Source organism: Micropterus salmoides, unplaced genomic scaffold (assembly GCF_014851395.1).
Source record: "Micropterus salmoides isolate LMB-PRFRI ecotype aquatic unplaced genomic scaffold, ASM1485139v1 Ms_hic_scaffold_2037, whole genome shotgun sequence".
Classification (NCBI taxonomy): domain Eukaryota; kingdom Metazoa; phylum Chordata; class Actinopteri; order Centrarchiformes; family Centrarchidae; genus Micropterus; species Micropterus salmoides.
Genome location: NW_024041193.1, coordinates 1 through 15,860, shown reverse-complemented (window position 1 = coordinate 15,860; position 15,860 = coordinate 1). Strand labels below are relative to the sequence as shown.

Sequence of the window (15,860 nt, the reverse complement as noted above, 5' to 3'; positions counted from 1 at the left end):
ACTGTGCTCTTAGGAACCTTAAGTGCAGCAGAAATTTTTTTGTAACCTTGGCCAGATCTGTGCCTTGCCACAATTCTGTCTCTGAGCTCTTCAGGCAGTTCCTTTGACCTCATGATTCTCATTTGCTCTGACATGCACTGTGAGCTGTAAGGTCTTATATAGACAGGTGTGTGGCTTTCCTAATCAAGTCCAATCAGTATAATCAAACACAGCTGGACTCAAATGAAGGCGTAGAACCATCTCAAGGATGATCAGAAGAAATCGACAGCACCTGAGTTAAATATGAGTGTCACGGCAAAGGGTCTGAATACTTATGACCATGTGATATTTCAGTTTTTCTTTTTTAATAAATTTGCAAAAATTTCTACATTTCTGTTTTTTTCTGTCAAGATGGGGTGCTGAGTGTACATTACTGAGAAATAAAATGAACTTTTTTGATTATTGGAAAATGGCTGCAATGAAACAAAGAGTGAAAAATTTAAAGGGGTCTGAATACTTTCCGTACCCACTGTATATTCCGCAGCATTCTGGATCAAGGTGTGCTGCCGGACTTCTCCTTGATAACGTGTGTGGGTGTAAGTTTTTGATGTTGCATGTGTGGTGAAATGATCTTGTTGTAACATTCAAGGTCAGAGACAACACATATAAAACTTCTCAAATCTTCTTTATATCTATTTAAAACTATCTTTAAAAAATATACTTTCCATACATACAAAATCTGCAATTTTTCTATATATGTCTGTGCTTTTGGGAACTCATGTTGCCCTTGAAGCCCATGAAATTGGTTAAATTCATAGAAGATTTTGGTAACTGTTTATTTTATGGGTTTATAATATCTAAATAACTTCCTAGTAATTCCCTTAGCTTGTAATTACAGGGGAAATTGAGACAATGTTCAATCGATACACACGTCAGCTGAGCAAGCTTACAGATACAAGCATACACATAATTTAATATAGTATAGTAGTAAGTTCCATTATTAAATTACTAGTGAATATATATTTATTTGGGTGCGGAAGCCCTAAGCAGCCATCGACTCAAATGTTTATTTTTGTTCAGTTGGTAGAGCGCAAGCTTCATAGTCATATGGTTGCATGTTTGATCCTCACTGAACACCAAATTTTTCTTCTATTTTTTTTTTTTATAATCCTCGTCAAAAAAGTTCATATGAAGAGACTGTTTCTGTGCTCACAATAAAACATATGCTGGACTGTGTGCATCGTGGCGATTGGTCCACATCCATCAACCTATGGACTTTCCCCATCATTTCCAGGCAGAGAAAATTCCTATTTGTCATTCAGAGGAATACGTTTAACTTAACACATTTCCTGACGGCTATTTCGGAAGTTTCTTAATAGCCGTCAGGAAATGTTGAAGGAAGTGCTTCTAATATCTGCAGGGCTTAAAGCAAGAAATCTTTCTGTGCCTGAAATGTGTTCGGGGTTTACGACAAAGATAGAGGGTTTGGGGCAAGAGTGTAACTTTTTGTTGAAAAGGGTTAGGGTTACATAGGGACTCAGATTAGGGTTGTGACATACACTTAGCTCACTAAACATGAAGAAACACAAATTTGGGTTCACAAGAAGAAGACGAGAAGATAATTGTACACTGGTTTGATAAAACGTTCAATGCGGAAATATATGATGGGGGTCAGGGGGTCCTCCCCCAGAAGATTTTGAGCATTAAACAGTTCATTTCCTGCATTGTGGTAACATTTTCTGCCACCACCTATAATTAGTGCTGAAAGTGGAAAATATAGGCACTGGTAGTTAGTGCTGGGCAATACGGCCGAAAATGTTTCATGTCACATCATTCAATGTGGACTATTCTTATGATAAATGTCAAATCATTATAAGGCAGATTTTTGCTCCTGAGTGAAAGTTGAAGAAACCAGATGGTTAATTGTTGTTTTAAACTGTTTTTATGGTCAGAACAAACACTTAATGCCAAACAGTGGATCCATTGTGTCCCATATGTTCATTTATTTGTGGCAGCCTGCCACAATATCAACACTGACCGCCACACATTGATATTCGATATTTTAATTTTTTTTACTAGGCCTATTTAAAATTGTATTTGATGTGGGACGCCGTCGGACGCCCAGCTTAAAAAAAAGTTATTAGCAAGCACGTAAGGAGCCTAGCAAATAAGAAGAGCAAAGTTAACGTTAGAGTACAGCTGAGTTGTCGAGGTTAGCATGTTGTTTATAGCTGGTGCCTCAGTTACACAGTCATTCTGTGGGAAACACTGGGATCACTTAACAAATCTGAGGTAAAACAGTCAAAACAATTATGACTAAGTAAATTTCAATTAAGTAATCTTTTTTTCAGTCCCTTTTCCTCAACAAATTAAAGTGCTGATTTGTTTGTGATTCAAATGAATTAAGTCAAACACTTATTAAACATTTGTTATATTGTTATTGAGGAAAATTATATTGCAATAATTATCATTAGTGTTTTATAGCCCAGCCGTGCTGGTACTCCCCATTCCCATGGGGGCTCACGGCTGCATGAAAGGCACGGAGCTTCTACCTGCTCTATCTCCGACGACAGAGATTAGCAAACAAGCGAGAATGAGACAGATGAGCGCCACATAGAGCCCACCAGTACGCAAGTACAATGTAGAAGTAACTTACTGGTAGCGGTGGCCCACTTCAAGCACTGCCTATTATCAAAATTGACACCACTTATCTGTGAAGCCGTACTCCAACGGTGGATTACATTCCACAAAAATGGCCTTGGCACGTTGGCAAAGGTCCAGACGATGCAATCCATTTTAATATTTAGTCCAAAACGCATTATTATAACAATAAATACACACGGACTGCTATTGCGTTGCTTTATATCAGCCTAACTACAGCTAGCATGTAAACAAAAAACACGTCTACACGTTGACCTTTTGAGTGACACCATATTTGACCCAATAGAAACTTCCATGTCCTGTCCACAGCCTACAATAGCCAATGAGTGTCCACATAGCCAGGAAGTGCTACACACACACACACTCACACACAATGCAAGAATATTGTCCACAGACATATTTATATATTGTCGAATACAGAAACGCCTCTCGCCGGTATCAGCACAGCGCCGGAGAACTTTAAGCCCTGTATCTGAAATATACGTCGACTGTATTTAAGTTACATTGCTGATGTTTGAAGTGTTGGAGTTTAGCAAATCAAAATGGCAAACTTACAAGACTTTGCTTCAGTTTACCATCTCCAGGAACCTCTTTCAATACTACACAGTGTGTACTGATAAATTTACAAATTAATATGTCCCATAGATCTAACGAGCTTACACTCCACATTGCATTCCCTCGGATACTCAGCGAGACACCACCCAAGTGTGAGGCTGATCTGATGGACAAGACAGTCCTTACCTTATAGTTAGAAGATTGTCAAGTAAATGCTATAGGTTATACACTACAATTTATAACTATTTATGTCCATTACTGTCCAGCTTCTTGTTGACCTTTATCTTCTAACCACAAGCTTCATTCTCCTCTGTTTAAGGTGCAGTGGGTGGCGCCAAGGTCGCTGTACCCTCCAGCCCTACCTGCATGGAAAAGAGCCAGCCAGGCAGCAGCCAGCATAGCCTCCCAGCTAAAGAAGAGCCTCCAAGGGTCGGGGAGGAGAAACCCAAGGCCTCCAAGACCTCTTCTAGAGTGGAGGATGGCGGTCTGGACACCGTAGCTTCTCGCACTGTCTCTGAGCATGTTGCCATCACCAAGCCAGAGCCCTCTGTTACCACGGTGAGTAGAAAGATGAATAATGTATGTGTTCCCACAGAAAGCAAAGCAAATTTTTGCCTCGCTTTTCGTGAGTGACGCAAGTAAACACAACCCGCCAACATTTAATCTGTTTGCAGTGATATGAACCGAAAATCAACATTTTGCTGTGATTCATTTGCAATGAGCGGATCAAGACAATGCAGAAATGACTACATCATGATGCCGATGTGTTAACATATAAATTCATGCTTTGTCAGGTTTGTCCGCAAGATGATAAACTTTTTAATATGCTTGCTTTCTAAAGTACAACCAGTAGCTCGAATCAAGTAACAGACACACATTTTCATAATTTACCAGGTAGTTTAACGTCCTCGCTTACTTTTCTCTGTTTAAATATGAAGTGGTATCATGGAGCTCTGGTTGCCCACAGAGGTTTACTAAAACGACAGTGGAGGTCAGTGGAGGAAACAGGTGGCTTGCTGCAGAGAAGTGAGAGTGAAGATAAATCTACTTTTTAATCCCAAAAGTAAAAAAAAACAACAATTTACTCTTAGCTTAACTCTTATTCAAGTTGCGAAAATTTGCGTCATTGCATTAATTTTAGATGTAATTGCACAGTAAGAATAGAAAGGTGAGAAAAGAAGAGATATTGATAATATAAACTTGAGGTTTGGATGGTTGTTGAACCAAACTAATTTTAAAAAAATGCTATATTGCTATTACTAATTGCTATAAGGCAGAAGTGAAGATGCATATGATGTTGGTCTAATTTGTGGAATCGGTGTGTAAATCTTTCCTGTCTCAGCCTAAACCCACCTGCATGGTGCAGCCCATGACTCATGCACCTCCTGCCAGCAATGAGCGTCATGAAGAAGAGGAGGAGAAGAAGGTCTGCCTGCCTGGTTTTACAGGATTGGTCAACCTCGGCAACACCTGCTTCATGAATAGTGTCATCCAGTCCCTGTCCAACACCAGAGAACTCAGGGATTACTTCCATGGTAAATAGTATCTAGTTTGCTTCAGCCTGAACCATAACAAAATAAATTATTGTCGGTATATTTAATTGCCATTCTTAAGAAAAGCTCTTCATGTCAACCAAATGCATCATTTATCATACAACTTTATACTGCTGTTAAAGACCAGTAATGTTGTGTTGCCAAGAAATATTTATAATGGTGTGTTTAGTGGTGCTTGGGTACACAGATAATGATATGATAATTATTGCCCAAAAAATTCCCACAGGGGCACATTTAACGAGGACTCTGCAACTTCAAGTAGTTTTATCTGCATAAGCTATTTATACTGTAGTTTCTGCAGTTCAAGCATTCAAAACATTGAAATAATTGCTGTAAAATCTAGGTCACCTAGTTCTTCTGTATTTAACCAAAGTATTTTTTTTTTTTACATTAATTATAGCAATAACCAACAGCAAACGCAACTCTGTGGCCTGCACATGTAAAATGTTTTAAAACAAATGAAAGGTTTACCTAATGTATTTTCATGACTGTGTTTTAATCGTGTTTAAAGACACGTGTACTGTTTCCATCCGCATCCACATGAAGTAGTTCCAAGATTATTTTGGTAACGTTTTACCACGATGATTTTCCATGTGTCCCCGCTTGTGCCTGTGTCTAAGCTCCCAGTGACTTCTGTGGTTGATGTCTGGTTCCATTATGTCATCCCTGGATTTTCTGTGACCCTGCAGATCGAGCATTTGAGGCAGAAATCAACTGCAGTAACCCACTGGGAACAGGAGGCAGGCTAGCCATTGGTTTTGCTGTGCTGCTCAGGGCCCTTTGGAAAGGAACACATCATGCCTTCCAACCCTCAAAACTCAAGGTATGCAAGCAGTACCCAGAGATTTTCCATGTGTAAACTAAATCTTTATTTGCTGAGTATGCTAAGAAGTGTTTTACTTGGGGAGTGTTCAATCTGTCGATGACCTCAAGGGTCAAATTTTTAACATCATGCTTTCCTTAGGGGAAACTTGAAATGCCAAACTTAGAAAGGACAGTATGATCTGTGTGGTCATTTACACTTTCCTTCCTTTTTGTCATTTGCAGGCGATTGTGGCCAGTAAAGCTAGTCAGTTCACAGGTTATGCCCAACACGATGCCCAGGAGTTCATGGCTTTTTTGCTGGACGGGCTCCACGAGGACTTGAACCGCATCCAAAATAAACCTTACACAGAGACAGTCGACTCTGATGGGCGGCTGGATGAGGTAGGAGTTCATCTCATCTGTAAAGTATCAAAATATCTAGGGGTGGCAGAGGCTGGCGGGAAATACATTTCAGTTACTGCTGTGAGAAGTGTGCTTACTTTGTACACAGGTGTTTAAGTAGAATCATTTACACTTAAATCATTATGTTACACAGCAAAACGACAAAGTAAAAGACACTTATTTTGTAAAGATTACTACCATTCCTCCTACAGTCTTGTTAAGCCTTGATGATCTGATGATGTCTTTTGTCTGTTGGTGCAGGTTGTGGCGGAGGAGGCATGGCAGAGGCACAAGATGAGAAATGACTCCTTTATAGTGGACCTCTTCCAAGGCCAGTTCAAATCCAAGCTCGTCTGCCCCACGTGTTCCAAGGTAACACATTATTTCTAACACTTAACACTTTCCACATGTTTTACTTTCTTTAAAGGAAATGCTTTAAAATGTTTGCCTTGTTAAAGTGATGACTAATCTACCTCCTTTCACATTCTCTCTTCTTCATCTTCAGGTGTCTATCACCTTCGACCCTTTCCTCTACCTGCCTGTGCCCTTGCCCCAGAAACAAAAGGTGCTCTCCGTTTACTACTTTGCTAAGGAACCTCATAAAAAACCCATCAAGGTAAGATAAAATAACTTATTTCCAGACACCACTTAAATGGTCAAACTACTCACAGCGTCACTTAACAATGTATGTTTATGTGTTTCTCAGTTTTTGGTGAGTGTCAGCAAGGAGAACTCCAGCACGGCTGAAGTCCTCGAATCCATCTCCAGGAGTGTCAGGGTCAAACCAGAGAACCTCAGACTGGCAGAGGTTAGATATTTAACATATTCTGGAAGTGTTTCCCACAGAATGACAGTGTACTCGCACACCGGCTTGCCCCGCTCCGCCTCTTTCTCTTCCTCTCTTCCTGTATCTGTCAGCTCTGTTGACTTGTTCATCAGCAGTATGTTTTATAAAGTGGCCCACGGTTCAGTTTTCACAGCAGCAGGTGAGCCGCTTATGGAGGAGGCTTGCTGTTTATAACGAAACTTATTGAAACCAACATGGTACCGAATGACATTGTCACTAACCATGTGTGTTCACAGTTGCTTTACCTGGTCCGTGCTTGTAAAATATCCACCGTGTCATCATCTCCTAACGTAGAGACCAGTGAACATCTGTCTCTGTCTCTTTGTGTGTTTCATTGCAAAGCGTGTGCAGTAGCAGTAAACCACCCAGAAAAGTTAGAGCGAGGGGAGATTGTCCACTAATTATCAGTCATGGATAAATAAACAACAAGACAAATAAAAATAAAGCTATCATGCCAAAGTCTGTGTGTGGGAAACACTGATTCAGAATTCACACCACGACAGAAATGTATTTCAGAAATGTCTTGATGAAGGACAATGGACTGGACATTATTTTTCCCTCCTCTCAGGTGGGGAAAAAACGTTTCCAACGCGTGTTCCTGCCGTCCCATTCCCTGGACACAGTATCCTCCTCTGACATGTTGTTCTGCTTTGAGGTGCTTTCCAAAGACATGGCCAAAGAGAGAGTGGTATTGCTCAGAGTGCAGCAGGTAATAAAAACCCGAGATTACATTTCTACAGCATGTTAAATATGTCAGTGTTTACAGATGTTGACGGGGCTTTCTTTGCCCTCTGTTTGCCCTACAGAGACTTCAGGTTCCTAATATTGCCATCTCAAAGTGTGCTGCCTGCCTAAAGCCTCCAGTGTCTGAGGAAGACAAGCTGAAGCGGTGCACTCGCTGCTATCGTGTGGGCTACTGCAATCAGTGAGTTCTACTAGCAGTTCCACTAAATTACACATCAAGATTGTTAGAAACAAATTTGTTGGGGGGATTTTCTTCTTAAGTGAACTCCATTAATTTTTATGTAAACATATTAACTTTTATGCCCTTCACTTCCCAGAGTGTGTCAGAAGACCCACTGGCCCAATCACAAGGGTCTGTGTCGACCCAACACAGAGAACGTGGGCCTGCCTTTCCTGGTCAGCGTGCCAGAGTCTCGACTCTCCTATTCCCGCCTCACCCAGCTGCTAGAGGGTTACTCCAGGTACACAGTCAGTTAACTTGCAGTTCTTAGTGCTCATCATATTTGAAATATAACATGGCCCACACATATAATTTCAGGTTTGAATGAATCATAGATACATAATGTGCAAGAACCAGCTGAATGCCTTTATTTATTTTTTTTATTCTGTTTATGCACTGATGGACATTTTAACACACAGCAGAATTCACTATCAAATGTTAAGTTATCAAATTGAAGCGAAAATATCTTTGGATTTGAGCAGGGGTTGGTATCACTCGTCCTCACAAGTGTCGTTAGGCATGACTTTGACGGCAAAAAATGTTTTTACAGTGTATCTGAAAAGTCTTAAATAAAATAAATATAAATTTAAATATATTAAATATTTTGGCTTGCTTGCCAGAGCTATACAATAAGGTTTTTAAGGAAAAGATTCTTTTTTAGGAACACAGTAAAAAATGTTCAAGTAACACAGAGTTTCACAAACTATTTAACCATTAGAGGCCTTAAACATTTGTTGAAGCTTTTGAAAATATTGAAACAGATGTTTTGAAAAATTGACGTTGAAAACAGCTTTTAAAACACTGATCACTCATCACAAAAAACATTACTGTGATTGGTGCCTGTGTAGTTTTTGAACCAGGGACGGATTCATGATACACCAGCAGCACCCAAACAACCCACACCTTATGTAAACAAGACTACTGAACAGAATTAACGCAAAGGCTACGCCGTCCATTCGATGCAGAAGTTTAAATCACACTTTACAATCACTTTAGTAAAACAGAACAAGGGGAACGTGTTGCTCTCAGGAGGAGGCTAGGAGCACATACTGGCACACTGCGCAGTGGAAATCTGCATCTTTCCACTGAAGAAGCTCCTTCCACAACATGGAGGAGAAACTAGTTTAAATGAGTGTATTAGTATTTATATTATTATAATAACATTAGATAAAAAGTTACATTTTAATCTAATAGTTAGTATGTTAATATATTAATGAATTAATTTTAGCATATGCATTGTAATTTTATGTAATAATATGCTATATAGCTCACCACAGGTATAATATTTATTCCGGTTGGACAGCAGTTTCATATTTGTTAGTTTTCATTCATTAAATCCGAAAAATGGCCTACATTGGTCTCTTAATTTGTTAATGCTACTAACGTTATCTCATCAATAATCAGAACCATTCATACAGGAGGAGTTCCACATTTTAAAAGTTTACTGTAGCACCTCAAACTTTTTTTAATGTCCCGCTCCATGCAGGCTGTAATTGGTCAGTTGACGAAAAGTGAAACTGACGAGCACGTCTATTTAATGAAAAGTTGAACATGTTTCAACAAAAAGGCACCTGATATAGCTAAATAGCCAGCTAGCAAAACCTACAACCTCCTTATCTTCTCCCTGCTGTCTTCTGTGTCACCGTAGCCTACGGTAGGTTGTAGTTACTCGCATATTGTGCTCGTAAATCATTTTTCCGGTTCGCACGTGTGGATTTTTAGGGACATATGCGAGCAAAATAGTCTCACTGTAGAGGCCTGCTTGCTGTATTGGTAGTATGTTAGTTCTAAAATGTTTTTGAATATGATTTGGGAGATATTCAGGTCACATTTGTTTAATTAATTATATCATTAGAAATTATTGTTATATCTTGCAGGCAAATGCAAACAAATACTTGTTATCAGTGTTATTCCTGGCTCAAAATGAGACAGAAGTAGTACCAGCCTGATTGTAAACACCGTGCCTTCAACTGGCTCAAGCCAACACTTTTTAAAAGCAACGTATTTTAAGAGACAAATGACAATTATCACGTTTAATGCATATAAAATATGGCCTTTAAAAAAAGATGACCTTTTCAACATAAAAAAATAAAATAACATTAAAAACCAATGTGTTCATTTACACAGTTAACGAACCGTAAGATGATTAAATCAAGTAGAACATCAGCTCTTATTTTGATTTGAAGTTCTTGCTAGAAAAAAGTTTTTAATCATGATGACACTGCTAGATTTGACGTGGGCGGACACCTTGTAATTCTCTATGCTGGAAAAACCTGATTAATAAATAAATCCAGGCCATATGTCTGAATGACAAAAAGCTATTATTTTAACAAATAAATGAATCTGCTAGTGTATATTCAGGAGAGATAAAATGCATGTCAGCTCAATATCGCTGTAAAGAATCACTCGAATGTAAAATGTAGTGAGCTGTAATCTCCTCAATGTCTCTCTGTGCAGGTTTTCTGTCAACGTGTTTCAGCCTCCTTTCCAGTCAGACAGGACATCCCCCGAAACATCCCAGTGCCGGGTTGACCTCCCCACAATGCCACCAGGCTCTCCTGATGGTCTTGGGCCTGGGGAAGAGGCCATGGGTGGTAGCAGTACTGTAGAAGCAGGTGATCCGGAGCTGGAGAGCCACTCTCTGCTGCCTGAATCTCAGGCAGAGTATGCTCAGGCCTCAGCCCTCCACTCTGGGGAGTCAGATTCTCTCTTCTCGTCTCAGACCTCACTCTCCACCACACGGACTTCAGATTCAGGATTCTCTGAGCCAAACTCCTCTACTTCCTGCTGGGCTTCGGACCCTCATGCTGAAAAAGAGACTTCATGTGAGAAGGCAGTACGGCCAGAAGGTAATAACAAAGCTATTAAGGGTCACGTGCTACAGTATTTCTGTGATTTATTTTTATTTGTTTCTACATCTTCATTCTTGCCATTTATTTTGCAGCGGCAGTAACAGGGTATCAGCATCCAAGTGAATCGGCGTCAGGCCATGCCAGTCAGTTCTACATAGCTTATCTGGACTCTAACAACAAGGAACAGAGGCTGGATGAGAAAGGTACGACCAAAAAGAAAAGCCAGTCCTCTTCTCATATTTGGTCCATTGCATGTTTATATTTAATGTTCAGTTTTTGTTGAGACTGGCAGTGAAGTTGATTTACTGTACCTCTATAGTAACATTTAAGTATGTTAAGTAATAGTTTGTGGTTAACTAAGTTGTAAGGTGTCATGAGTTTTTCTCATGTCTTGACAGGCTGAAAACTTACTTGTACTGTACAGTTACCCAAGATTGTACTAGAAACAATAATAACAATAATAATCTTCTTTAAAACCAAATATTATTGCGACTTGGCCTTGACAGATAACATGGAAAGTGTAAGCCAAGAGTGTGAAACATTGTCACTGTTTCTGCACCACAGTCCATTAGAAACCACATAATAGATAAAGTTCATACAAACATTGACATGGGAAACATTTAATTTCTCTGTGATTATGTATCCTCGCCAAAACTACCCGCCAGCAATAATATCTGGTCCGTGGCCAGATTATGGTGCTTTGATAGCGGCAAACAAAATTAAAAAATAAATTCTTTGAGAGCGGTGCTGAAATAGATCTCAGTTATGACAGCAACAGTTACTCACATAATCACTTAATGCAAAATAAAAGTGTGAGAATTTTTTTTGCCCCCATGCTTTATTTCAAGTAGAGCTTTTACTTTGACAATTTCTAAACAACATTAAAAAAGAGTCCGTAGCATGCACAGTAACTTGTGTTATTTGCATAGTACAAAATATTTAAAAACAAATACCAAAACTAAAACACTGTCAGTGCATTAGGGCTTTTTCACTTCCAAGACCCAATCAGAAAGCCAGATGCGAGTGTCTGTGTATCATTTCTAAAGTCCTCTGTTATCGCCTGTCCGCAATAAAATGCTATCCCGGAGTTTTAAAACAAAAAACATGTGAGACGTAGTTTCTTTGTGTCCAAGCAGAGTAAAACAGCTCCTGTAATCCCAGAGTGGGTGATCAGCATCTAAAAAGGCAGGGTTGGGGATAGTACCAGATCTTAATAACGGAACAGCTTTTCACAGCTTGGTAATCAGCTGAGGCAAAAAGAGAGGCTGTGTTTACTAACTGATGGACAGTCCTGAAAATAAATCTGGGGTATACATAGTCCAACAGATCAGAATCTTTTTTTCTTCACCCCCAACCCCTCTGCAGAGGATGTGCTGGCGGACCTCCCCGAAGACTCACTCCTGGAGCTGGTGTGGAAAAACAACGAGCGTTTGAAGGAGTACGTCCTGGTGAGCTCCAAGGAACTGGAGTATGAGGAGGACCCCGGCTCTCTGAGTGAGACGGCCAGAGCAGGACACTTCACGCTGGAGCAGTGCCTCAACCTCTTCACAAAGCCAGAGGTGCTGGCACCAGAGGAGGCATGGTAGGGATCTTTATTTTGTGACTGCATAATCTAATGTTGTCTCTCTCCTGTCTCTTTAGTTTTGGTTTCTCTCTTGTTTTCCACTGTCCCAGGTTGTCTCTACATTGTGGAGCATTATATTAAAACTGTGGAGCATTGTCTCTTTGTTTTCCAGTTTGACTTATCACATACCAATAGCAGTTGGACTCTCTCTAATAATAACACAAAAACTTGTGACAAAATGACTTTAGTGCACTTCTTCACTTATGAGACACAGTATGAATCCATGATAAGAAATATCCCTGAAATAGAAACTGGTGACATGTGGTAGCTGGCAGTCATTCCTGATGGGTGACAATAACTGAAGTGACTAATGTTCATTTGAAGCTACCAATTATGTTTAATAATTAATTAATCTGCCAACTAATGTTTTAATTAGTTATGTAGTCGTAAAAAAATATTTAATAATTTCCCAGAACTCGAGGTGATGTCTTGAAATTGCTTGTTTTGAATGACCAACACGCCAAAACATAAAGATATTAAGTAGGTAGGTTTATTGTCACAACATAACAAGTTATAGAGAGAAATTGTGTTTTGTAACTCCTTTCTGCTGCATAGCAGGCAATATAAATGAATTATATATATATATATAGATATACAGTGGGTACGGAAAGTATTCAGACCCCTTTAAATTTTTCACTCTTTGTTTCATTGCAGCCATTTTCCAAAAATCAAAAAGTTAATTTTATTTCTCAGTAATGTACACTCAGCACTCCATCTTGACAGAAAAAAAACAGAAATGTAGAAATTTTTGCAAATTTATTAAAAAAGAAAAACTGAAATATCACATGGTCATAAGTATTCAGACCCTTTGCCCTTTACACTCATATTTAACTCAGGTGCTGTCTATTTCTTCTGATCATCCTTGAGATGGTTCTACACCTTCATTTGAGTCCAGCTGTGTTTGATTATACTGATTGGACTTGATTAGGAAAGCCACACACCTGTCTATATAAGACCTTACAGCTCACAGTGCATGTCAGAGCAAATGAGAATCATGAGGTCAAAGGAACTGCCTGAAGAGCTCAGAGACAAAATTGTGGCAAGGCACAGATCTGGCCAAGGTTACAAAAAAATTTCTGCTGCACTTAAGGTTCCTAAGAGCACAGTGGCCTCCATAATCCTCAAATGGAAGACGTTTGGGACGACCAGAACCCTTCCTAGAGCTGGCCGTCCGGCCAAACTGAGCTATCGGGGGAGAAGAGCCTTGGTGAGAGAGGTAAAGAAGAACCCAAAGGTCACTGTGGCTGAGCTCCAGAGATGCAGTCGGGAGATGGGAGAAAGTTGTAGTAAGTCAACCATCACTGCAGCAATCCACCAGTCGGGGCTTTATGGCAGAGTGGCCCGACGGAAGCCTCTCCTCAGTGCAAGACACATGAAAGCCCGCATGGAGTTTGCTAAACAACACCTGAAGGACTCCAAGATGGTGATAAATAAGATCCTCTGGTCTGATGAGACCAAGATAGAACTTTTTGGCCTTAATTCTAAGCGGTATGTGTGGAGAAAACCAGGCACTGCTCATCACCTGTCCAATACAGTCTCAACAGTGAAGCAGGGTGGTGGCAGCATCATGCTGTGGGGTGTTTTTCAGCTGCAGGGACAGGACGACTGGTTGCAATCGAGGGAAAGATGAATGCGGCCAAGTACAGGGATATCCTGGACGAAAACCTTTTCCAGAGTGCTCTGGACCTCAGACTGGGCCGAAGGTTTACCTTCCAACAAGACAATGACCCTAAGCACACCGCTAAAATAACGAAGGAGTGGCTTCACAACAACTCCGTGGCTGTTCTTGAATGGCCCAGCCAGAGCCCTGACTTAAACCCAATTGAGCATCTCTGGAGAGACCTGAAAATGGCTGTCCACCAACGTTTACCATCCAACCTGACAGAACTGGAGAGGATCTGCAAGGAGGAATGGCAGAGGATACCCAAATCCAGATGTGAAAAACTTGTTGCATCTTTCCCAAAACGACTCATGGCTGTATTAGATCAAAAGGGTGCTTCTACTAAATACTGAGCAAAGGGTCTGAATACTTATGACCATGTGATATTTCAGTTTTTCTTTTTTAATAAATTTGCAAAAATTTCTACATTTCTGTTTTTTTCTGTCAAGATGGGGTGCTGAGTGTACATTACTGAGAAATAAAATGAACTTTTTTGATTTTTGGAAAATAGCTGCAATGAAACAAAGAGTGAAAATTTAAAGGGGTCTGAATACTTTCCGTACCCACTGTATATAGATATATAGATAGATAGAGATAGAGATATAGAGATAGAGATAGAGATATAGATAGAGATATAGAGATAGAGATATAGAGATATATAGAGATAGATATAGAGATATAGATATATATATATATCTATATATATATATGTTTAGGTTTAGGTAAATCTGCATGAAAAAGCTACTTCTTTTTTTGCCAACAGTCTGCACGCTTGCAGCTGAAGAATGCCCATAAGGTTTTCATCTCTTTCACTAACAGCTGTCCACTTACTGCTGGACAGAGTCTCGCTCTTGTTTTGTTACACATTTGAATTTGTCTCCGTCACAACCGGCAAACTTGCCGAAATCCTCCTCCTCCAACATGACTCTCACCCACAGGGCCCTTGGCTAGAGGGTCAGCAGTCGCATCATAATCTGGGTCTGAATCTTCTAATTCATTGTTGTTATCGTCCTCAAAGTAACAGCTGTAATTGGCCTAAATGTCGTTCCACTTGCTCAGCTCAGCGATTAGGCCATCACTGTCTGAAGCGCAGCTTTGGAAACTTGCGGCCCACACAGAGGAAACATTTGAGAATACAAATCACATAATGCATTTCATCAGTCACGTGTCTTAAAACCAATGACATCTACTAAAACGCCTACATGTAGCAGCCTGCCTTAAAGGTAGAAGTGTGCAGACGTTGAATTCGGTCTCAATGGTTTTGTGATTTACATTTCATTCTGAAAATATGATGTACTTCTACTTTGTAGAAATGATTTGGTTGCTGGTTCCAGTAGTTCTATGACAAATCAGCGAACCTCAAAGAAGTTAACATATTCATTGTTATTTTTTTCTTTTTAGGTTGTAGGTTTATTGCAGATAAGAGGAGCTAGACTAGGAGACACTTTAAAACTTGTGAATGAGGCACAAAAGGATTTACTGAGAATGGTTTGTTGCACACACAGATCCCCACAGCCATTATGGTCCAAGGCTGAGGCAGATCCTGGCAGTGTTTAATTCAAGGGCGGTCCAAGCATACAACGAAACATGTAATATTAAACCACCTGTTAAAGCCGTATTCAGCGATGGCCATGGTTCTGGTTGCCACAAGTCAGGACACCTTATGTTCTGCATTTCGTTTTGTTATACCTGCTTACAGGTGTGGTTATACTGACTGACGTCTTTCATTACTTTAAGCAGGGCAGTGTAGAACAGTGAGCCTATATCAAGGCTATGTCTGTTTTTAAGGTACTGTCCAAAGTGCCAGCAGCACCGAGAGGCCTCCAAGCAACTGCTGCTGTGGCGTCTGCCCAACGTTTTGATCATCCAGCTCAAACGCTTCTCGTTCAGGAGCTTCATCTGGAGGGACAAGATCAATGACATGGTTGACTTTCCGTCAGGTAAATGCAGTAAAAAGTT

At 40.0% G+C, this 15,860-nt stretch overlaps 1 protein-coding gene across 1 annotated transcript in view; it reads left to right on the top strand.

Annotated features, from left to right (window-relative positions):
• LOC119915292 (ubiquitin carboxyl-terminal hydrolase 19-like) overlaps nucleotides 1-15,841 on the top strand; it is a gene marked incomplete at its 3' end in the record, with an annotated part of 31,719 nt that extends 15,878 nt beyond the window's left edge. Inside the window, exons 10-23 of the mRNA XM_038734837.1 lie at nucleotides 3,515-3,753; nucleotides 4,538-4,730; nucleotides 5,438-5,571; nucleotides 5,796-5,954; nucleotides 6,216-6,326; nucleotides 6,460-6,570; nucleotides 6,661-6,762; nucleotides 7,370-7,510; nucleotides 7,608-7,726; nucleotides 7,863-8,006; nucleotides 10,223-10,614; nucleotides 10,710-10,820; nucleotides 11,983-12,199; nucleotides 15,690-15,841. Of these exons, the coding sequence (XP_038590765.1) occupies nucleotides 3,515-3,753; nucleotides 4,538-4,730; nucleotides 5,438-5,571; nucleotides 5,796-5,954; nucleotides 6,216-6,326; nucleotides 6,460-6,570; nucleotides 6,661-6,762; nucleotides 7,370-7,510; nucleotides 7,608-7,726; nucleotides 7,863-8,006; nucleotides 10,223-10,614; nucleotides 10,710-10,820; nucleotides 11,983-12,199; nucleotides 15,690-15,841 (2,325 nt within the window). The remainder of the gene's footprint in view (nucleotides 1-3,514; nucleotides 3,754-4,537; nucleotides 4,731-5,437; nucleotides 5,572-5,795; nucleotides 5,955-6,215; nucleotides 6,327-6,459; nucleotides 6,571-6,660; nucleotides 6,763-7,369; nucleotides 7,511-7,607; nucleotides 7,727-7,862; nucleotides 8,007-10,222; nucleotides 10,615-10,709; nucleotides 10,821-11,982; nucleotides 12,200-15,689) is intronic.
• Between the last annotated feature and the right edge of the window lie 19 nt (nucleotides 15,842-15,860).